At 37.7% G+C, this 24,438-nt stretch overlaps 1 protein-coding gene across 3 annotated transcripts; it reads left to right on the top strand.

Annotated features, from left to right (window-relative positions):
- The first annotated feature begins 349 nt into the window (after positions 1–349).
- On the top strand, positions 350–23,651 carry LOC148075068 (alpha-2-macroglobulin-like). 3 transcript variants are annotated; one of them, XM_087794962.1, is made up of 36 exons: positions 350–455; positions 519–699; positions 791–947; positions 2,304–2,356; positions 2,660–2,680; positions 3,771–3,936; positions 4,006–4,090; positions 4,152–4,278; positions 6,256–6,373; positions 6,453–6,562; positions 6,652–6,819; positions 9,389–9,616; positions 10,504–10,567; positions 10,629–10,774; positions 11,417–11,566; positions 11,831–11,974; positions 12,054–12,141; positions 12,212–12,383; positions 13,616–13,841; positions 15,133–15,259; positions 15,346–15,467; positions 15,542–15,593; positions 16,452–16,535; positions 16,626–16,802; positions 18,169–18,244; positions 18,693–18,849; positions 18,913–18,987; positions 19,053–19,215; positions 19,319–19,503; positions 20,852–21,064; positions 21,137–21,255; positions 21,322–21,412; positions 21,479–21,547; positions 21,617–21,722; positions 23,333–23,378; positions 23,497–23,651. In XM_087794962.1, the coding sequence occupies exons 1-35, from the start codon at positions 370–372 to the stop codon at positions 23,374–23,376; spliced, it is 4,350 nt and encodes a 1,449-aa protein (XP_087651088.1). In that variant the 5' UTR covers positions 350–369; the 3' UTR covers positions 23,377–23,378; positions 23,497–23,651. The 3 variants fall into 3 exon arrangements, with proteins under 3 accessions (XP_087651088.1, XP_087651087.1, XP_087651086.1); XM_087794961.1 differs by having other exon boundaries at positions 21,322–21,547; positions 23,333–23,368; XM_087794960.1 differs by having other exon boundaries at positions 21,322–21,547.
- The last annotated feature ends 787 nt before the right edge of the window (positions 23,652–24,438 follow it).

Raw genomic sequence — 24,438 nt, 5'->3', positions numbered from 1 at the left:
GAGAAAAACACTTCAACTTTTTATTTGGGAGCTGCTGTAGATGTCTTTTGCTGACATTGCGGCCTCCTGACAATAATATTACCAATAAATTAGCTGCTGTAGTTTTGTCTGTAAAATTCTCTCATTATTTTCACATGAAAACTGAATTAAAATGTAAAATAAAAGTAGTTTTTCAAAGGTTTAAAAGCTTCTACCTTTGAATAATTTCAAAAGAAATTGATCCGGTCGGACTCTTGTTTGCTTACCTTACAGTAGTGAGTGAGCGTGTGTGTGTTTAAGAGCGGGTGTGTGGTGGGGGGGGGGCGTGGCCTCCTCGGACCACAGACGCTATTTAGCAGATGCCGGATCCTTGCAGCGTCCCAGTCAATCATGGATCGTCTTGGGGTTCCGTCGTGGGCTGGAACGCTGTGTCTCCTCCTGACCTGGACATGCTTCGTTCACATCGAGGCCGGACCGTGAGTTTCAGGGAAAGTTTGAGTTTCTGTTTTTAGAAATAAAATGTTTTTGTTTTCTTTTAGGAAGTACATGGTCGCCATCCCTGCCGTGGTGGAAGCCGGAGCCATGAACCGGTTCTGCGTGAGCCTCCTGCAGCCCAACGAGAGTCTGCAGGTGTCCGTCTCGCTGATGACCACCAGGAAAAACACCACCCTCTTCATGCAGACGTCCGACACCGACTTCCACACATGCGTCCTGTTTAAGGTCCAGTTAAAGCTTCGGGAACATCCTGACTTGTTGTTGTCGTTCCTGAAAATAATCTTGTGTATTTTTTTTTTGGGGGGGGGAACCACAGGCGCCGTCTGTGGGACGAGAGGCCGTGAAGACGCTGGAGACGGTGGTCCGAGGCGCCACTTTCTACTCCAGGGAGGAGAGAAAAATCAAGCTTCAGTCCTACAAACCCATGACCTTCGTGCAGACCGACAAGCCGCTCTACCTGCCCGGACAGACAGGTACGAAAAAAAAAGTGAACCCAAAATACTGACTCGGCAATATCCCCCTGTGAGGTCAGGATTCAAAAGCCAGACGAGTTATTATTACTCAGTCGTTACTCACGGCACAGTGTGACATACTGGAGAGCAGAGCAGGGTGGAGTCCTGGAGCATAATATTAACTTTAAAAAAAATAAAAGAAATCGTGTTAATCCAGTTTTTTAAAAATAGATCCAGAGACACTTTCACGGCAACACCTGGGATCTCAACTGCATATGATCAGTTTTTAAAAGAAAGTTGAAACATTGTCAAACAAGGGGGAAGAATAACTGAGGAAATCATTATTATTTAAGAAAAATAAACTGTTGGTTTACAGTCATTATTAGTCAATATTATTTAATCACATTCATTCAATTTATTTTCTAAAAATTGCCTGTTTGTTACATTTATTTAATTTATTTATTAACCATATATTCTTTCTTTTTTTTTGTGTCTTATCATGTGTTTGAGTTGATTCGTCTGGTGACTGGTTGACATATGGTGTATGTGTGTGTGTGTGAAGGTGTGTGTGTGTATGTGTGTGTGTGTGAAGGTGGGTGTGTGTCTGTGTGTGTTTGTGTGTGTGTGTTACCTCTTAAAGTACTTGAAATAGTCCTGATGTTTACTTTTACAATTTTCCAATAATGGCTACAAAAAGAAAAGAGCACAGACATGTGCAGCCCCTGCTGGTGAAATAAAAGATTGCAGGCAACGAGGAGGAACTTAAAAGTACTCCAACTACACAATCAATAACTTGATGATGACAATTCTTCTTTTATTCATCTTTTTGATCCGCAACGATGGTGAATTTAAATTTAAACTTTAAGTTAAATTTTAAGTTAACTTTTTTAGGTAAGAATAAAAATGAGAGGTATAAGATTAATTAATTACACACATTAAAATGAAGTAACAGATGTTTGTGTTGTCACTAAAAGAAGTTGAAAGTAGTGACTTTAAAAGGCTAATACTACAATAAAAATACATCTGTGTCCTTGTCTATAATAATACCAATAAATGAGCTGCTATCATGTAATTGTCTTCTATTTATTTCTCCCTAAATAATACACTAAAATGTAAAGATAAAGTAGTTTTTTAAAGGTTTAGTCGTAACTTTATTCGATTTAAGACAAATAAATATAAATAAAAACCAATAAATGAGCTGCTATCATGTAATTCTCTATTTATTTCTCCCTAAATAATACATTAAAATATTAAATTAAAGTAGTTTTTTAAAGGTTTATTCGATTTAAGACAAATGATACAAAGAAATGTGAAGAAAAAAACAAAATTAATGAGATGACAGTGTGAAGAATCTGAGTTTGTGTTGATTTCTTTCAGTGAACTTCCGAGTGGTGTCGATGGACATCAGGTTCCGACCCGCCAATGAAGTGGTGAGTGAGTCATGTCTTGATCACACTGTACCAGACACACGTCAACACACACACATCACGATCAATACAAGTGTCCTGGTTATCAGGGGTCACATCCAGAGCGGGTCAAAGGTCACCCGAGTAGAACAAGGGCCCCTTAAAAAATCAACATTCCTCCTCGATAAGTTCGTCAACCTTTGGATGAAGTCGAGTCCGAGCAGAGTTTATTATTCGACGTGAATTAATGGTGGAATTAATAAAAATGAGTGAAAAGAATGAAAAAGACGCACACGTTTATAATGAAATGTATTTTTGTCGTTTCAGTACAAAACCATCGAACTCGAGGTAAGAAAACGTGGATTTTTTCATCAGTTTCTTAAAGTTAAATTTATGGAGAATGTTTGTGTTGGAGTTGATTTTGATCGGGGAGTAAAAGAAGTGAAAAACAAATTAGAGAAGAGATAAAAAGATTTATTCATTTTGGATTTTTGGTAAGAAAAGTACATGTGAAAAAAAGGTTGATGGACGAAAAGAAAAAAAAATTAAGTATCATTTTTGCATTTTTTTTGTCTGGAAAACTTTTGAAAATTGTTTGATTTTCAGTTGAAAATTGTTTGATTTTCAGTTACAAATTGTTTGATTAAATTTGAAAATTGTTTGATTATAGTTGAAAAATAACTTAATAGTAAGTATAAAGTTAAGTATAATTTAAAAAAAAAAAAAGAATTTTGTTGGAAAACCTTTTCCTTTTTTTCTCATGTCCCTTCAGTTAAAATAAGTCAAAAATGTTTGTTATTATTTTATTTTACTATGAATATTTTTGGCAGATATTGACTAAAACCCTGTCATGAAGCTGCGACACAACAAGTATTTCCATTTATTAAAAATATTTAATTTACCTTCACTTCACTTGCAATCGTTTTAATTGTTGTTATAAATATATCATCATTTTATTAAGTATTCCGTGTTTTTTTTGTTTATCTTTTATTCGTACAATTTTTTATATGGTTTCTTTAATTTATTTGAGCTATTGTGGTTTTTATTTTAATGTCAAATATTAAATTTTATCAATATAATGTATTAACGTTAATCTTTTCTGTGACAACTCATATGGGAATTAAGCTTTATCTTATCTTATCTTAATTTTATTTAAAATGTGTTTATTTGAGGCGAGCATGAAAACAACATGTTTTTATGCATCCTTTGTTTTGATAAATATTTTTATTTAGTTTCTAAGATACAAAAAAAGAAATATCAGATATTACATTATATTATTTTAAAAAGAAAAATAATAATATAATAATAATAAAATAGATTTAACTGTATACATAAATAAACAGTTCCATTTTCACTGTCATTTAATCTAAATTAAGTGTCTAAAAAAACAACAACACAAGACATGTTCCTTCATCTCAAACGCCTCTCAATGGACCAGGACTCCTACAAGAACCGCATTGGACAGTGGCTGAACCAAACCTCCGACGGCAAAATCCTGCAACTCTCTCACGCTCTGAACGCCGAAGCCCGAGAAGGTTTTTACCGGATCATCGTCCACGTCAACGGCCAGAAAATAGATCACAGCTTCAAGGTGGAAAAATACGGTACGTGTTGTTAAACTTGCAGTTTTGTTGTACTTTTTGAAAACTGTTTTGTCATCATTTTGTCAACAGTTCTGCCGAAATTCGACGTGACGATCAAAGGATCGGATAAAGTGACCATCGCCCAGGACAGCTTCAGCTTCGACGTCTGTGGACGGTAAGAAGATTGTGGTTTTAAAACGAGGATCTCGACGGACTATGATGTTTTTCAATGACAGATACACGTACGGACAACCTGTGCCTGGAGATGTGAGGGTCAAAGTGTGTCGACCTATCAACCGTTATCTGTATTCTACGGAGATTGGAGAAGAAATTTTACCACCATGTCACGAAGAAACTAAGACGGTATGAAAAAATAAATGATTGGTTGAGAAAATTGTTTGATTATAGTTAAAAAATTGTTTGATTATAGTTAAAAAATTGTTTGATTATAGTTGAAAATGGTTTAATTATAGTTGAAAATAGTTTGATTATAGTTGAAAAATTGTTTGATTATAGTTTAAAATTGTTTGATTATAGTTGAAAATTGTTTGATTATAGTTGAAAATTGTTTGATTATAGTTGAAAATTGTTTGATTATAGTTGAAAATGGTTTAATTATAGTTGGAAATTGTTTGATTATAGTTGAAAATTGTTTGATTATAGTTGAAAATGGTTTAATTATAGTTGAAAATTGTTTGATTATAGTTGAAAATTGTTTGATTATAGTTAAAAATTGTTTGATTATAGTTGAAAATGGTTTAATTATAGTTGGAAATTGTTTGATTAAAGTTGAAAATTGTTTGATTATAGTTGAAAATTGTTTGATTATAGTTGAAAATTGTTTGATTAAAGTTGAAAATTGTTTGATTATAGTTGGAAATTGTTGGATTATTGTTGAAAATTGTTTGATTATAGTTGAAAATTGTTTGATTATAGTTGAAAATTGTTTGATTACAGTTGAAAATTGTTTGATTATAGTTGGAACTTGTTTGATTAAAGTTGAAAATTGTTTGATTATAGTTGGAAATTGTTGGATTATTGTTAAAAATTGTTGGATTATAGTTGAAAATTGTTTGATTACAGTTGAAAATTGTTGGATTATAGTTGAAAACTGTTTGATTATAGTTGAAAATTGTTTGATTATAGTTGGAACTTGTTTGATTAAAGTTGAAAATTGTTTGATTATAGTTGGAAATTGTTGGATTATTGTTAAAAATTGTTGGATTATAGTTGAAAATTGTTTGATTACAGTTGAAAATTGTTTGATTATAGTTGGAAATTGTTGGATTATAGTTGAAAATTGTTTGATTATAGTTGAAAATTGTTTGATTTTAGTTAAAAATAGTTTGATTATAGTTGAATATTGTTTGATTAAAGTTGAAAATTGTTTGATTACAGTTAAAAAAAAATTGACTACAGTTAGAAATTGTTTGATTATAGTTGAAAAGTGTTTGATTATAGTTGAAAATTGTTTGATTATAGTTGAAAATTGTTAGATTATAGTTGAAAATTGTTTGATTATAGTTGAAAATTGTTTGATTATAGTTGAAAAATTGTTTGATTATAGTTGAAAATTGTTTGATTATAGTTGAAAATTGTTTGATTAAAGTTGAAAATTGTTTGATTATAGTTGGAAATTGTTGGATTATTGTTGAAAATTGTTTGATTATAGTTGAAAATTGTTTGATTATAGTTGAAAATTGTTTGATTATAGTTGGAAATTGTTGGATTATAGTTGAAAACTGTTTGATTATAGTTGAAAATTGTTTGATTATAGTTGGAACTTGTTTGATTAAAGTTGAAAATTGTTTGATTATAGTTGGAAATTGTTGGATTATTGTTGAAAATTGTTTGATTATAGTTGAAAATTGTTTGATTACAGTTGAAAATTGTTTGATTATAGTTGGAAATTGTTGGATTATAGTTGAAAATTGTTTGATTATAGTTGAAAATTGTTTGATTATAGTTGAAAACTGTTTGATTGTAGTTGGAAATTGTTTGATTATAGTTGGAAATTGTTGGATTATAGTTGAAAATTGTTTGATTATAGTTGGAATTTGTTTGATTACAGTTGAAAATTGTTTGTTTATAGTTGAAAATTGTTTGATTATAGTTAAAAATTGTTTGATTATAGTTGAAAATTGTTTGATTACAGTTAAAAATTGTTTGATTACAGTTGAAAATTGTTTGATTATAGTTGAAAATTGTTTGATTACAGTTAAAAATTGTTTGATTACAGTTGAAAATTGCTTGATCACAGTATTACAGTTGACTAAAGTTCATTTAATTTAGGATGTACTTCAATATAAAACCCCTGCTTGTGTTTAACTTCTATTCCAGACGGATAAAACTGGCTGCGCCTCTTTTACATTAGCCATGTCAAAGTTCACTAAACTTGACCAGAAGGTTGTTCAAGATTTCTTTGATATCAATGTCAACCTGGAGGAGGAAGGAACCGGCAAGTGTTTGTTTTTTTCTTAACTTAACCTGAGATAAGTTCAATCAGAAATATTCACTTCTGCAATTTCCTTCTTCAGAGATTTCTCAAGAAAAAGGCAAAAGATTGTCACTTTCTTACATGATTGGAACGTTGTCTTTCGTTGATCCACCAGCGATTTACCACCAAGGATCAGACGTGGCTGGAAAAGTAAGTGATTATCTTTGTCTTTTTCTCACTTTTAGTGAAAAATGATTCATTTTGACTGTCAAGTGATTTTATTTTGTCGCGTCCAACAGGTCAAAGCTGTGGACTACAATGACAAACCCATCGCAAATATGCCGCTGTACTTGTTCGAGGGGGAAAGATGGTCTTCCACCCTTCTGCAGAATCTCACGACTGACGACGAGGGCGTTGCCTCCTTCTCCTTCAGTCCACAGAGTCACAAACAAGACTTGCACCTTCATGTAAGTGAAGTCTGCCGACCCTAGACACCAATTCATGTACTTTTAAATCAGCAGTCAACCACTTAAATACTACTTCCTGTTGAATTTTAAGTCCAACAGATTAAAGATGGATGCACTACACCCCTACTTACACTAAAACGCTACACACTAAAGTGACACAAATTGTTCCAAAGTAATGCAAAACGTTGCAAATTGACTAAAAGTGACTCATAGTGACCTAAAGTGCCTTGGTGTGCCACAATTGCCATAAAGTGACTGTAAGATTTTGCAAAGTGATGTCACAATGTGTAGCAAAGTGCAGGAAAGTGATGCAAAGTTCCACCCAGTGCCACGAAGTGCCGTAGAATATTGCGAAGTGACAGAAAGTAAGGCAGAGTCCCGCAAAGTTGCGGAAAGTGATGCAAAGTCATGCATACTTGCAGAAAGTCCTGCAAAGTCTTACTTACTTAAAAAGTGCTTAGAAATGTCACAGAAGTGCCACAAAGTGACTCAGAGTGCCACGAATTGCCACAAAGTGATACAAAGTGCCATAAAGTGCTGTAAAATGTCAGAAAGTATGGCAGAGTTCCACAAAGTGCCATAAAGTGATGTAAAATGTCAGAAAGTATGGCAGAGTTCCACAAAGTGCCATAAAGTGCTGTAAAATGTCAGAAAGTATGGCAGAGTTTCACAAAGTGCCATAAAGTGATGTAAAATGTCAGAAAGTATGGCAGAGTTCCACAAAGTGCCATAAAGTGCTGTAAAATGTCAGAAAGTATGGCAGAGTTCCACAAAGTGCCATAAAGTGCTGTAAAATGTCAGAAAGTATGGCAGAGTTCCACAAAGTGCCATAAAGTGCTGTAAAATGTCAGAAAGTATGGCAGAGTTTCACAAAGTGCCATAAAGTGCTGTAAAATGTCAGAAAGTATGGCAGAGTTCCACAAAGTGCCATAAAGTGCTGTAAAATGTCAGAAAGTATGGCAGAGTTCCACAAAGTGCCATAAAGTGCGGTAAAATGTCAGAAAGTATGGCAGAGTTCCACAAAGTGCCATAAAGTGCTGTAAAATGTCAGAAAGTATGGCAGAGTTCCACAAAGTGCCATAAAGTGCTGTAAAATGTCAGAAAGTATGGCAGAGTTCCACAAAGTGCCATAAAGTGCGGTAAAATGTCAGAAAGTATGGCAGAGTTCCACAAAGTGCCATAAAGTGCGGTAAAATGTCAGAAAGTATGGCAGAGTTCCACAAAGTTGCAGAAAGTGCCACAATATGACAAAAAGTGTCACAGAGTGTCTCAAAATATGCCAAAGTTTCACCAAGTGCCACAAAGTGCCGTAGAATATTGCGAAGAGGCAGAAAGTGTAGCAGAGTCCCGCAAAGTGACACATTGTGACGCAAAGTGACACTAATGTAAAGTGACTCATGGTTGCAGAAAGTGCTGCAAAGTCTTACTTACTTACTTTCTCCTAAATTGCTGAGAGATGTCGCATAATGCCACAAAGAGACTTAATGTGCCACAAAGTGATAACAAGTTCCACATGGTGTTGTAAAATGTCAACCAGTGCAGCAGAGTTCGACAAAGTTGTGGAAAGTGCCATAATGTGATGCAAAGTGACACAAAATGATGACAAGTGCGGGAAAGTCATGCAAAGTTTCACCAAGTGCCACAAAGTCACTCAAAGTGCCACAAGGTGCCACAAAGTGCTATAAAATGTCACAAAGTGTTGCAGTTGTGGAAAGTGCCACAATGACCCAAAGTGTCACAAAGAGACACAAAATGATGCGAAGTGCAGGAAAGTGATGCAAAGTTTCACCAAGTGCCAAAATGTGCCGTAGAATATTGCAAAGTGGCGGAAAGTGTCAGAGAGTCCTGCAAAGAGACTCAAAGTGCTACAAAATGTCACAAAGAGACTCAAAGTGCCACAAAGAGACTCAAAGTGCCACAAAATGTCACAAAGTGCCACAAGGTGCCACGGAGTGCTGTAAAATGTCACAAAATGTTGCAGAGTTCCACAAAGTTGTGGAAAGTGCCACAATGACGCAAAGTGTCACAAAGTGACGCAAAATGATGCGAAGTGCGGGAAAGTGATGCAAAGTTTCACCAAGTGCCACAAAGTGCCGTAGAATATCGCGAAGTGGTAGAAAGTGTCGCAGAGTCCTACAAAGAGACTCAAAGTGCCACAAAGTGACTCAAAGTGCCACAAGGTGCCACGGAGTGCTGTAAAATGTCACAAAGTGTTGCAGAGTTCCACAAAGTTGTGGAAAGTGCAGCAAAATGGCATGGAATGTCAAAAGCCACGCAAAGTGATGCAATGTTTCAAAAAATGGCCCGAGGTGGCAAAACGTGGCACATAGTGGCCCCACATTCTATAAAATATCGCTATGTGCCGCAAAGTGCAGCAAATTATGGCATACAAGTGAAGCTATAGTTTCATGATCTTTTGACAACACATTCATTTTCTACAGCGTGCCACAGTAATTTTCTTAAAGGGCCAGATCTGGTCTCGTAGGTTAAATAACCCTGATTTTAAGGATATTAAAAACAGGTAAAGAAAAGGAGAATTAATTTCCCACCTTAACTCTCTTCCCTACAGATCAGCCAGAAGCCATCCCTAGAGTATCCTCCTTACCGAGAGGCGTTCTACGAGTCGGGAGAACACACTCTGTCCATGTTCCAACTGCCTTCCCCTGACACCAGGTCTGTGAGCTCACTGGAAGTCAAGCCGCTGAAAGAAGACATTCTCTGTGACCAAGACACGGATGTTTCCATCAAATACACCTTTGCTGGAGAAGCTGAGGGATCTGCTACTCTTTTCTACCTGGTGAGTCGACCTGTTTTCAAGGAGGTCCAGTTACACGATCACTTATCTTTTTAGCGCCATCTAGAGGAATAGGAACTTACATTTGGTAACAGAAGTTTTGGAATAAACTAGTTTTGATTTTCTATACAAATTTTTCATATAGGTGTTGTATTGAGATCCTTACGATGTTTTGAAGTAGACGATGTTCTGAGATCTTTAGGATGTTTAGAGAATCTATATAATGTTTTCAAATAGACAATGTTTTGAGATCCTTACGATGTTTTGAAATAGATGAAGTTTTGAGATCCTTACGATGTTTTGAGATCCTTACGATGTTTTGAGATTCTTACAATGTTTTGATATCCTTACGATGTTTTGAGATCCATACGATGTTTTGAGATCCTTATGATGTTTTGAGATTCTTACGATGTTTTGACATGCTAACGATATTTTGAAATTCTCACGATGTTTTGAGATCCTTACGATGTTTTGAGATTCTTACGATGTTTTGAGATCCTTATGATGTTTTGAGATTCTTACGATGTTTTGACATGCTAACGATATTTTGAGATTCTTACGATGTTTTGAGATCCTTAGGATATTTTGAGATTCTTACGATGTTTTGATATCCTTACGATGTTTTGAGATCCTTACAATGTTTTGAGATTCTAAATGATGTTTTGAGAATCCATACGATGTTTTTTAAATAGACCATGTTTTGAGATTCTATACGACGTTTTCAAATAGACAATGTTTTGAGATTCTAAAAGAAATTACTTCTAGACATTTTGAGAATCTATACATTTTTTAGAAATATATAGTATTCTGAGTTTGAAATTTAATTTAATTTCTTTCTCCTTTTCTTTCAATTGAATGTCTGAATTGTCGTTTTTTTTCGTACCCTTCAGGTTTTATCCAGAGGCGAAATCGTCTCCCAAGAAGTGAAAGAGATCAAGGTTTACAGTGCACCAGGTGAGGAGAGACGGTCGGTAACTCGTTTAAACATGAAGTTACAGCTTCGGGTTTGTTACAGTGACGAAGGGTGAGGTCACGTTCAAGCTGAGAGTGACAGCAGACATGGCCCCCGTGGTCCAGGTCGTGTCTTATGCCATCCTTCCCAGTGAGACCGTGATGGCCGCCAAGGAAGAGTTCTCCACAGAGAAATGCTTCAATAACAAGGTCAGTCAAAAAAAACGTCTGTTTTAATAATGAATAGGTTTTTATGTTTTATTTTGTATTCTTGATATCATACATGCTTTGGCCTCTAATCAAGCCTCTGGATTAAAATTGAATCAAAAGTTGAACTACAAAGATGACAGAGTAGGAAGTTGTTGGTTAGAATCCCAGTCAAGTTAACTGCTGCGAGAAAAAACTCAGAGAAATGTTTAATTTCTTACCATTGGTTAGGCCTATACTGATAAAAAGCAGCCACAACTTTGAACACAAACCAAATATATTTTTTAATTTAAATAAATAAAACCTATGAATTAAATTAAATATGAGACTTGTAAATTAAAGTGGACATGTACATTTATAAAAAAAATTAGATTTAAAATTTAATTTAATTTAATTGAGTTTTCCTGACAGCAGACATGTCGAAGATGTTCTTCTCTTCTATAATCATCGAAAATACCATTTGTTCTTAAGCATTTGTTATCAAATAATTACAGAAGATAATAACTAATAATCACTTTTCTTAGTAATTAAACTAACTAACTAAGAGTCCATTTGCTGGCTGTACTCAGGTCCCATGATATTTTTTTTTTTACAGTTTTTACAGATTCTCACTGACCTTTTGTTTTTTATCGGCTTATTTTCTAGGTGTCGCTCGACTTTTCCATGGACTCTGCGGTACCAGGAGAGGCCGGCAACATCCAGTTGAAGGCTCAACCCAACTCCCTCTGTGGCGTGAGCGCCGTGGACCAGAGCGTCCTCATCAAGAGACCCGGGAAGACTCTGAATGCAGAAAAGGTGACGTTCATAATATCATAGCTTGTGATTTGTCCATGACGCGGTACAAAAACCCTCAAATACTGCCCGCCCAGTCATTTTAAGTAGCCCCGAAATCATCTAAAAATCAAAGTAGACCCAATGTTCATGTTGACATGGTGACTTATAAAGATGTCAGTGTTTAAGATAAGATAAGGAGATATGGATCCTAACTATTATAAAGGCATTTCCCACAATCTATGAAGCTTTAAGTTAAACATCCATTTCAATTGACTTTTATCAAAGATCTTCAACCTGCTGCCAGTGACCAGAGCCAGCTACATCCCTTATGATGTCCAAGATTCATTTCCTTGCCTACAAGTCAGACCCAAACGATACATCATGCCGTACCCCAGCCCGGACCAAGACGATGCTTACACCGTATTCCAGGTACTTTTTATTACGCATCATTTTTACTTGTGTTTTTCCTCTGTATTTTTGCATGATCTTTTTCTCACGTGGTTTTCAGAATGTCGGTCTGAAGCTGGTAACAAATTTGTTCATCAAGTTACCATCCTGTCTGATGTTCAAAGGCAGAGAGTACCACCAAGGCCACGGTAAAACACTCAAAGGTTTTTTTCGTTTTTTAACTTTTATTTTTCTAATGGGCTACAATTACCGGTGCAGGAATCCACATGAGGTATAATGCTGCTCCAGAAGTGGCGAGACTGCAGGCTATGGACATGGACATGGTCGGCTCTGCTGGTCCAGTAGGGGCCATGGGTAGTGCTCCTCCTCCCATTGAGACCGTCCGCACCTTCTTCCCCGAGACTTGGATCTGGGACCTGGTGGAAGTCGGGTGAGACTTATAAAAAAAAAAAATCAAATACTTTTTGGCTTCCATCTGTGTTTTAAGTGGCAGCCGACGAGTCAATATTTAATACTTTGATTAAGGTTTGACTTGTTATGGGATGTCGAAGGTGGGTGTTGTTAGAATCGTCCGTGAACCCCGTATCTCACTGCGTAACTAAGGTTGGGTGACGGTGGCGACAGTGTAAAGTGGAAGCAGATGAGTGCATTTTGGTCATGATCTAGAGATCCATCTGGTCATAGGAAGCTTTTGAAGGATTAGTTAGTCACTAGAATGGCTTCTAACTGCTGTTACCAGCTCAGTTTGTAAATGGCCAGAACGTTTGACTGACTTTGTAAAGTAAAGAAAGCTTGTTTTTCGTTTATTTCTTCATGTTGTTTCACCACAAATAAAAATCTTGAGGTGAACAAATCTGGTATAAAAACTGAACCAGTTTTTCAGCTGATTATACAGACACTTACAGAATTTGTTGTTTTTATTTTGTGTTCCTGTCTTTGAATCCAGTGTTCCAAATTCTTGCTAGCTTAACGGCTAGTTAGCTTACTGGGTAGCATGAAGTCTGAAGTTTAAATCTTGCTGAAGTAAAAATGCAAAATAAACAAATGACTAATACAGTGTATAAGTGAAGTAAAACCAACATCACTATCATCATTTAAATTCAATATACATTTAAGCAATTACGTAAGAAACTTAAATGTTTAAACATTCTGTCTCGCCCCATAGAAGACCTGAAAAAAAAAATTAAATTAACGACGAAGGTTGTAATATAAGAAAATGGAAAAAATCTATATAAAATATTATGTGATTATTATTTCCTTAAATCGTCAAATCATTAAATGGATGGAGTCCATGAACCAACGGTAGCAATTTAATGGCCACAGATGATGTTAGCCGCTAACTAATCCAACATTTAAACCTATCTATCCGTCATTCATGATAGTCTTAATTTAAACAGTCAACCTGGGAACTCCGTTGATGCCTTTCACCACACTGCTCTATTTAGGGAAGGCTTGTTGATCGCTAAAACATTGTATTTAAAATTCGAGATCGACAGCTGTGATTGGTTGGCTGGGTGGCAAAGCATTACGAGAGCTGCTATTTAGGGTTGTTGGGAGTGAGGGCAACTCCTATGCAATGTTGACTTTGCAAGGACAATAAAAAGTTGTAGTACTTTGCGTGCCATCTAAGGGGTAATCTCATTTTTTTTTTTTTTTTAACAGATCTTCCGGAACCACAGATTTCCCAATTGAAGCCCCAGACACCATCACCACGTGGGAGACGGAGGCTTTCTGCATGTCCCCCGATGGCTTCGGTTTGGCCCCTCGTAAAAACTTGACCGTGTTCCAGCCTTTCTTTGTGGAGCTCACGCTGCCATACTCCATCATCCGCGGAGAGAACTTCGAGCTCAAGGCCACCATCTTCAACTTCCTGGACAGTTGCATCATGGTAAATATTTTATTGTGACATTCTTTTTCTTTTACAAATATTTCATTTCATTTTATGAAATGATTAAAATTGTGTTTAACACATCATTAGCAAAAATTGCACCACTTTATGTTTATGAGTAAAAAATGGGCTATAAAAAAATATATATATATATTAATCCATCCATTAATTAAATGTGATAAAACAAAGAAGTGTAATCCACTTTAATTTCAACACCATTGCATACACACATCTTTGTATAAAGACTTTTTTATACTTTTATACTATACTATTATATATATACATACTTAATGTTCAGGATCAAACTCAAATAAAATATTTATTTAGGCAGATTTGCTTTAGAAGTTTGTACAGTACTTATTAAAATATATGTGTTTCTCTTTTTGCAGCACTTACATATATTTTAGTATGTTCAAGTAGAAGAAAAAACAATATATTTTTTACCCCCTTATTCTTATTTATTAAACTTAATTTAGTTTTTTGTTTTTAAATGTCACCTAAATTGCTGGTTTATACTTCAAGAAATCTGCTGATGGTGTAAAGAAACATTTTCTTGTCAATTTTCTTATAACAATAATGATGTTTTAATACAAGAAACTGGAACAAACATGTTTTTTCTAGACTATTTGCAGTTTTAATTGTTTACAAGCAATTTAGGTCTTATTTTTGTCTTTTAATATTTTGAAATAAGACATTTAGTTTGAGTTGTGACTTAAAAAAGTCCCCAACCCGACTTGTACCGGTCTGTGAGAAATCAGCTACTGGGCCACTCGGAAAAAAACAAAAAAACAATTTATTATTACTGCATAAAACAAAAATACACAGATTTTCACTGAAATAATATTAACGTCTGACTCTTGACTAGTGAGAATGAGTAAAACACAACCCCTCGTAACTTTGTCATTCCATAAAAATAACGCTTAAACACACAAATTGACACAAAGTCTCTGAAAGCTAGGAGACACACACATACAGAACACCATCATCGGCATACAATCAAACAATCATAGATGCAGATACACAAACGTCTTGTTGTCAGTCCAGATCTGCTAATTCAGTGTTATGGTGAGAACGTTTTTTTCAATGCACTTAAGTATAGTTTTTTTGCAGGTTGTGCTATTGTATTTTTACTTTTTTCTATCCAAACTCCGGTCCGTGAATATATTCCTGACATTTAACGTTGTGCAAAAAAAGTTTGGCATCCTTGCGTTAGATCATCACAGGTGCTTCTATATACAGCTTATGTTGGATTGCTTCTTTAGCTTGTGCCTGACCCTACATTGATCAACAGGTCAGTGCGGTCCCTGCACCTTCCTTGGATTATACCCTTACCCCGACCCCCGGTATGGAGTACACTTCCTGTCTCTGTGGCAACGAGCGCAAGACTCTCATTTGGGCTTTCGAGGCCATTAGCTTGGGTGAGTTCAAAGGACTCACATAGACCTCACGATGGTTTTCTCCCAGTCCAGCAGGGTTTTTAAACTCTCGGTTGTGTTTCCCGTAGGAACTGTGGATATCAACGTGACCGCCGAAGCCGTGACTTCACACACGTCTTGTAACAATGAGATCGTCAATGTCCCTGAGAAGGGCCGAATCGATTTTGTGTCACGATCCCTCATCGTTAAGGTTCGAATTATTATTATTATTTTTTTATTATTATCACAGATGAAAGAAATATTTGACTCTCACTGCTTCTTCAGCCCGAGGGAGTCGAGGAGACGCAGAACTTCAACTTCCTGCTCTGCCCCAACGGTCAGTAAAATGACGAAAGTTGAATAATGTTTTGAAAGGAATGAACTTGTCAGTGTCAGGTTGTCAAAACGTTTTTTTTTGTCAAGGAAATATCAAAAACAAAATGACATGATTCTGAATATATATACTGTATATATCATGTCATTGTGTGTTTGATATTGTATTTAGTAGATTCATTTGGATATTGTGACCTATACATATACAACGGTTCAACATAAGATAAACAAAGATTATTGATGTCATCAATAATACAGACAATAATACAGAGAGTGTCCATTAGACTAAAACGTATGTGGAAGTAAATAAATGTATAGAAATAAATGGTTAAAAAAGATGATGGTTTGAGCCTCCAAAATGAAAAGGAAAAGTTTGATTAATATACATTTTGTTCACTCAGTAATGTTGGCCCCTTATGTGATGATGATATATATATGATATATATCTTATATCTTAATACAAGAGAAATTATATCATTTATTTTGTCTTTTTATGTTTGGCCTATTCATCACAGAAACGGACCAGGTATTGAGGATTATCGATGTCTACAGTTCTACAAAGAATTCCCAAAAGAGTAAAACTTTAAGGGAGTCAAAAATTTGGAAAAGAGGGTGAAAAACAAGATGATAATTAAGATAGTTTGGTCCTCCAAAATAAAAATAAAAGTTTTATTAAAATACAATTTTGTTCAGCCTGTGACTCAAATTATTAAAAATATTTGTGGTCTTCTTTTTTAAGAGTTCAACACCCCTGGTATATATATAAATATTTGGTGATAAGAATAGAATAACGATCTTAAACAGTGTAGATTGTTTCATGGAAGGATATTATGACTATTAACATATGAATCATGGGTTTCAGATGGTGAACAGACGGCAGAAACCGAAGTGAAACTACCTGACAACGTGATCCAGGGATCGGCCCACGGCAAGGTTTCCGTCCTGGGTAAAACTTCCTTTCACTCACACAATCTTCAAATTATTAACGAATTGTCGAAAACGAGACGTTTCCGTTCACTCCGTCCCTTCTGCGCAGGTGACATCCTGGGAAGAGCGATGCAAAACCTGGACGGTTTGTTGCAGATGCCGTACGGATGCGGGGAGCAGAACATGGCTCTTCTGGCACCAAACATCTACATCCTGCAGTACCTGATGGACACTCAGCAGCTGAAGCCAGACATCCAGGAGAAGGCCACCAAATTCCTGAAAAGTGGTAAGAAAATGTTAAATATCTCACGAAAGTCTTTATATTCATGGGTAGGGTTGTGGTTTGGGGTTGGGGTTGGGGTTAGGGTTAGGGTTAGGGTTAGGGTTAGGGTTAGGGTTAGGGTTAGGGCTAGGGTTAGGGTTAGGGTTAGGGTTAGGGTTAGAGATAGAGATGTACGAACTAACTAAAGAGTACAAGAGCTATGCTGTGCCTCAAATGGCACACTTCCATAACTGCACTCCTTTACAGTACAAGAAAGTGCATATAGTTTCCCAGTGCGCAAATTTCAACAGGGTAGTACTGTCTCAAATCAAATACTGCTGCTACGCACTTACCGGAAATGACTCGACAGCTTCTTCTTCTACTACTTTTTATCGCTATCTCCAACACTCAACAGCGATTTTCGCCAATCGAAAACAAGTTATTAAGTTTGTTTCATTGTGTTATTACTGTTTTTGTGAAAATGCGTCATCAGTGACGTAGCTTCCGCTAAGCCTCGTCTACGTCATGTTAAGGGTGGAAAGTGTCCATCGAACCACACTCAATTTTCTGGCCGTTTCAGTGCGCCAATTGATTTATGCACACTGCTTTGTGTGAATACACTTGTGCACTCAAAATATTAAGTGTAAGTGCAGAACACCACCAGATAATAGATTCTTTAAATCAAACTTCAGTAAAGTGCACTAACAATCACAACTATTGTAGGGTTTTAACCAAAAACATCTTTTTAAGTTTGAATCTCTGTTGGACACTTGGAAAGTCTTCTGGCGGCTTGTCTATAGAGGGCGCTATGGCGCCGAACTGGTTTTGTTTGTCTATTACTCTTTTTTAGATGGAAAATAATAAGTGTCTTCGCTGATTATAATCTCAAGTCTCTGGAAATAGCAACCCCGATCGATGCTAGTAGTTGTATCACTTGGTAACACCATTATTACTCCTCAAGGATGCAGGTTTACGCTTGTTCTATCCCTTTTTTATGTGTTTGTGACAAGTAGGTAGAATGTATCTTTGGTGTCCTGGTACAGAGGAAAGAGTTTTAATAGTTTACCTTAGTTTTTTAATTATTTGGTTTATACTGTATGCTTTATATCGTATTTATGAATAAATACTATAGTATATCTAAACAAGGGGCATAAAAACATCCATTTTTTTTTGTAATAAGCTGTCAAAGTGTTGATTTGTCTAAGGTTAGGGCACAAGGTTTTGCTGTTTCTTTTATTGCTACAGGCAGATAAATGTACTGGCACGAAGAGTGCCGCCTAGAATATTTTTCACCAGCCGCCGCTGCTCTAACAAACTAAAAAGCGCTCAGCGAAATATGCAAATGTATACATTTTGCTAAGAAAAATGTTGTTTTTTATTTTGTCGGCAGGTTACCAGAGACAGCTGAACTACATGCACAATGATGGGGCTTTCAGCACCTTTGGAACTGGAGCAGGAAACACTTGGTGAGGAACTAGACTGGACTTTTTTTTTGCCCCGTGGACCTTGGCATCGTATTCACAGACCAAACTTTAGATGAAATGAATAAAACAGTGTTTCTGTTTTACTTATTTTAACTAGTTAAGAGATTTATTTTTTGAGTAAAATAGACTGAAACGAGCGTCTTGACGCGTCGAGAGTCACAGACTAATGTTTTTTTTGTGTTATTTTGTTATTAATTATAATTATTCTTATGTTGTTCCATTGTGATTATGTTAATAGCTACTTTGCACTATATATATATTTATATAATAATGTATTTATATCATGTCAATCATATCTTATCTTATTTTAGTATTGCAAAAAATTACCAGTTATTTCTGAGGCAGTTAAAGATAACTAAAAAAAAACGTTTTACAGTTTCATAGTCATAATACATTTTTGTAATAACAGTCTTACTAATCTTTTGACCAGGTTGACGGCTTTCGTCGTTCGATCTTTTGCCAAAGCCAAGTCCTTCGTCTACATCGACCCTGCTAAGATGGAGAATTCCAAGAATTATCTGAAGAGAATGCAGAAGCCGAATGGATGCTTCATACAATCAGGAAAACTCTTCAACAACCGAATGAAGGTTCAACAGCTGATTTGTACTTTTCAAAGTCTAGTCGGGTCATAACTTCTTGTCTTCTCACAGGGAGGCGTGTCTGATGAAGTGACTCTCACGGCTTATATTACTGCTGCTTTCTTGGAAATGAACGCAACAGAGGACGTAGGTTGCCGGCAACAACCAACAGCGTTCGAAGTAGAATATTAATATCTTCTAATGTGCCAAAGATGGAGACGGTGCAGAACAGTCTGCGATGTCTGAAGAAGTCCGCCGATGACATGAGTAACACCTACACCACGGCTCTGATGGCTTACGTCTTCACCTTGGCTGGAGACATGAAGACCCGTGATACGTTGCTCACACACCTGGACAAGGCTGCAGTCAGGGCCGGTGAGTGTTTGTCTGGAGGTCACTATCCTTGTCGTGGATATTTTTGACTTCTAATTTCTGGAAAACATTCTGCCCGGTTGTATGAATGAATCCTGTGTTCCAGGTGGTTTCGTCAACTGGGAACAGACCAACGATAAATCTGCTTCTCTGTCTGTGGAAATAAGCTCCTACGTACTGCTGGCCAAACTGAGCTCCACCCCTTCTGCTGAAGAACTGGGCTACTGCACCGGCATCGTCAGATGGCTGACAGGACAGCAGAACTACTATGGAGGTTTCTCCTCTACACAGGTACAAAGCACCACATTTATCCTTGTTCAAGAGTCAAACGAGGTGTTTCATCTTAGCAACACTGAACTCAAGTATTAATAAATATCAATATCATAACCTTATTTTTGAGCAAAGATCAGATACAATCTTAGCTAGCAACTTTTAAACCTCAGTCACAAAAAATTGATTTTTCTTCTCATGCATCCTTTTGGACTAAATTCGTATTGGAGTCATAGTAAATATCAGTCACTGATGATGTTTCAAGACCAGAAGAGGGCACTCTACTGGTCTTGAAACTGATAGATGGATGTAGGGAAGGATGGGGGGATTGAGGTACAGAGAAATGGATGGATGGATGGATGGAGAGACAGAGGAATGGATGGATGGATGGATGGATGGATGGATGGATGGATGGATGGATGGATGGATGGATGGATGGATGGATGGATGGATGGATGGATGGATGGATGGATGGATGGATGGATGGATGGATGGATGGATGGATGGATGGATGGATGGATGGATGGATGGATGGATGGATGGATGGATGGATGGATGGATGGATGGATGGATGGATGGATGGATGGATGGATGGACTGAGGGAGGGAGGTAGGGATGGATGGATAGATGTAGTAGTGGATGAATTGATGGAGGGAGACAGGGATGGATGGATGGAGAGGTGGATGAATGGATGGATGGATGGATGTAATGGTGGATGGATGAATGGAGGGAGGGAGGGAGGGAATGATAGATAGATGGCTGTATGTAGGGGTGGATAGATGGATGGATGGATGGATGGATGGATGGATGGATGGATGGATGGATGGATGGATGGATGGATGGATGGATGGATGGATGGATGGATGGATGGATGGATGGATGGATGGATGGATGGATGGATGGATGGATGGATGGATGGATGGATGGATGGATGGATGGATGGATGGATGGATGGATGGATGGATGGATGGATGGATGGATGGATGGATGGAGGGAGGGACGAGGGAGGGAGGGAGGCAGGGAGGGAGGGAGGATGGAATGGACTGCGTAAGTGGTGAATAGAGGTTTAGATGGATGGATGAAGGATGGATCGATGGAGAGAATGAAATTATGAATAGATGGTTGAATCGATGGAGGGATGGATAGATGTAGGGTAGTAGGAAGGGATGGATTGAGTGATTGGTACTGTATATAAAAGGTTAGATGGATGGATGGATTGAGGGAGGGATGGATGGAGGGATGCATAGATGGATAGAGACATTAATAGTTGGATCAATTGATACAATGTTTCTTTTTATTTTCCCAGAGCACAAGAGGGTGATAGTGATAATGAATTCCTAATACAAGATATCTATTCTGTCTACTTCAGGACACAGTGGTGGCCCTGCAGGGTCTTTCTCTTTACTCAACGTTGGTCTTCAGTCCTGCTGGCTCCAGCTCTGTCACTATCAAGACTCCAGAAAAAGACTTTGCCTTCAACGTAAACCAGGACAACAAGCTCCTGTACCAGGAATCGCTACTGAATGATGTGACGGGAAAGTACACCGTCGCGGCTAAAGGAAACGCCTGTGTATCTGCGCAGGTCTGATCCCATCTTGAAATCGATGTCTATCAAAAAAGACTCTGGGTTTTACCTCTGTTTTCCGTGTCCCAGATTGCCATCAGTTACAATGTCCCGACTCCAGTCCTCCCTTCAACCGTGAAGGTTTCAGTTGATGCCGAGCCTATAGGCAACGCTATGAGACCAAAAATCAAACTGACTCTGACTTCTTCGTAAGTGGCCACACTGAGTCTATGCTTAGCTGCTCAGCACCTTCTAACCATCTGTTCTTTTTGTAGGTATAACGGAGAGAATAATTCCACAAACATGGTGATCCTGGACATTAAAGTGCTTTCTGGATTCACTCCTGATCCTGCATCTCTGTCAAACGTAAGCAATCTGATTTTTTTCAGAAGTGGCAAACTAACTTATGTGTTTGGCTTAATATGTTCTCAGCTGAAGATGGCCCTCCTGGTGGACCGTGTGGAACAAGAGAAAGACCACGTCCTGGTCTACTTGACGGAGGTAGGTACCCTTTGGATACAGAGCTCACTCCGTTACTGACTCTCCACTCTGTCATATTCCGTACATCAGCTGCCCAATGGCATTCCCATCCACCATACCCTGAGTATCATCGAGGAACTGCCAGTCAAGAACAGGAAGCCGGCAGTTGTGAAGATCTACGACTACTACCAGCCAAGTAAGACACTTGAATATGTCTGTGTAGGTTCTCATCCATCCAGGTCACAGTTATCCAAGGGATTAAGAAAGCAAGGCAACTGGACTGGGTAGAGTTTTGGGAAAACGTTTCACCTCCAAGAGACTTGTCCATGAAGGGTTCTCATCCAACCAGGTCTTGGTGGTTCAAAGGCGAGTCAACTGGACTGTGTAGAGTTCTAGGTAGAAGTTTCGATACCTAGGGAATCCAAGGTATCGAAAAAGCCTAGATTCCGAGGGAATCCAAGGATTCTTAGAACTCTACACAGTCCAGTTGACTCGCCTTTGAACCATTTGGATATCCAATAGGCTTCTTCAGTTGCACTCTACTAGGTCCAGTTCCCTCTCTTTGGAACTCCTTGCATAAGACACTTAAAGTCATCTGGAGACACAGAGACACGTTGGTGGGCACCCGCATGGACAAACACTGTTGAAGATACATCTGTGGAGACACTTGTGTGGGACACTTTAAGTAAATACAGAAACACACAATTAGTGACTTGGCAGAGCTAAAGCTCAATAAGGTGGACGAAGGAGACACTTAAGGCGTCCTTTGTGAGCAGAACAAACAAATAATACCTTGGAAATATCTTTCAATTAAATACATTCTGTCAAGTAAACAAGGACCCCACGAAACACATTTATTCCACATGCGAGACGTATGTGACTGACATGACGATGGACTTAAGAGGGATATCGGATCAAAATCCTGCCAATGTTCACTGACAAGAATCACATTTTGGACCATTTCACCAATAGTCCCTGTTAAAAAGTGTTGGATGGATGTAGGGGTGGAACAGGGGTGGATGTAGGGGTGGATGAAGGGATGGATGTAGGGATGGATGTACCGGTGGATGTAGGGGTGGATGTAGGGATGGATGTAGGGGTGGATGTAGGGATGGATGTAGGGGTGGATGAAGGGATGGATAAAGGGGTAGATGTAGGGTTGGATGAAGGGATGGATGTAGGGGTGGATGTAGGGGTGGATGTAGGGATGGATGTAGGGGTGGATGAAGGATGGATAAAGGGGTAGATGTAGGGTTGGATGAAGGGGTGGATGTAGGGATGGATAAAGGGATCGATGTAGGGGTGGATGTAGGGATGGATGTAAGGGTGGATGTAGGGGTGGATGAAGGGATGGATAAAGGGGTGGATGAAGGGATGGATAAAGGGGTAGATGTAGGGTTGGATGAAGGGGTGGATGTAGGGGTGGATGTAGGGATGGATAAAGGGATCGATGTAGGGGTGGATGTAGGGATGGATGTAAGGGTGGATGTAGGGCTGGATGAAGGGATGGATAAAGGGGTGGATGTAGTGGTGGATAAAGTGATGGATAAAGGGGTGGATGTAGGGGAGATGAAGGGATGGATAAAGGGATGGATGTAGGGGTGGATGTAGGGGTGGATGTAGGGGTGGATGAAGGGGTGGATGTACCGGATGGAAAGTTTAGACAGTTTGGTAAATATTACTGTATATTGGTAAACAATTAGTTGTTGACATTTTTTGTAAACCCTTGATAGGAGTTAGTTAAACACTCTGCCAGAGCATGAGAATAGTATTGCAAAAAGTACTAATTGATTTACTTTCTTTTAGGTGACGAGTTCCAGACCGAGTACTCTTTCCAATCTAGTAAGTAAATGTCTGTACACAATTTTATTCATTTGTAAATTCTCTATTACTTAAATTATACTTCTCTCCTTTTAACTGAGTTTGACTTTATGAACTTTATAAACTAATCTTTGGGTTTTTCCGTGCAGATTAAAAACATCAAGTTCCCCCCAGCGGCTGTTGACCTGCAGGCGCCAGCAAACCTTTACTTAGTCAACAGTTTGTCTATTCTTTGTACAACTCCAATGCTTCTTTACATTCTAAATTCTGTGTGGGACTCAAATAAAGTCACGAGAAAACAGTGTTTCAAGTGTATTTTTCATCACCGATAATAATGAATACTCTGCCAGAGCGGAGTATTAAGAAAAACAAGTATTTTCCCTTCATCAATACATCAAAAGTATCTGACGGAGAAGTTAATAAGCAATGTGGCGAAGAAAGTATTTTGCCAGGCTGGTTTAGTTGAGTTCAAAATAAATACTTTTGAAACTCCCTCCTCTTGCCCTGGGTAGCTGGGATTCCTCCCACCCCAACGACTACAACAAGGAAATACGTGACAGAAAATAAATTAAGAAATGTCTTATTGTTAAGTTATTTGCACCATTTACGTTGTTGACCACTGTTTTAACAAAATCAACTTAAAGAAACACACACTCACGATATAAAGAAAACATGGAGCTTCAATTCAATAGTTCTTCTCTTGCAGGCTTAGAAAAGGATAAGAACATTTTTAATGATGAAGAATTGAGCATCTGTGGTAGTGAGTGCTGAAATAAAAGGTTGCCATGGAGATTTTAACAACTGCATGAGTCATGGAGCAGACAGTCTACAGACCTCTGACTTATTACAACATTATTTCACAAGATGGCTACAGCTTTAAGGCAACACGGTTATTTACGATCACTCAGTCGACCTCACTGCTGTAGATTCTCCCGATACAAAGAACAATATAGTTTGTTAGGGAAAGATTTGAATCATGAAAAATAAATAGTTGGTTCAAATAGTTGTTCAAGATCAGAGCATGGGCAGAAGCCTTGACCTCTTGACCTCCGTCTAGAGCAGTAGTGTGCAATATAATTTGCTTTAAAATA

This window comes from Callionymus lyra, chromosome 7, assembly GCF_982586985.1.
Source record: "Callionymus lyra chromosome 7, fCalLyr1.hap1.1, whole genome shotgun sequence".
NCBI classification, from domain to species: Eukaryota; Metazoa; Chordata; class Actinopteri; order Syngnathiformes; family Callionymidae; genus Callionymus; species Callionymus lyra.
The sequence above is the reverse complement of the archived record's forward strand: the minus strand, read 5'-3'. Positions and strand labels throughout refer to the sequence as shown.

Excerpts from the sequence above, each read along its gene's own strand:
- LOC148075068 (XM_087794960.1), top strand. The coding sequence starts at position 370 with ATGGATCGTCTTGGGGTTCCGTCGTGGGCTGGAACGCTGTGTCTCCTC. Across the intron at positions 700-790 it reads ACACATGCGTCCTGTTTAAG|GCGCCGTCTGTGGGACGAGA; the intron begins GTCCAGTTAAAG and ends GGGGAACCACAG. Across the intron at positions 21,723-23,332 it reads CTACGACTACTACCAGCCAA|GTGACGAGTTCCAGACCGAG; the intron begins GTAAGACACTTG and ends ACTTTCTTTTAG.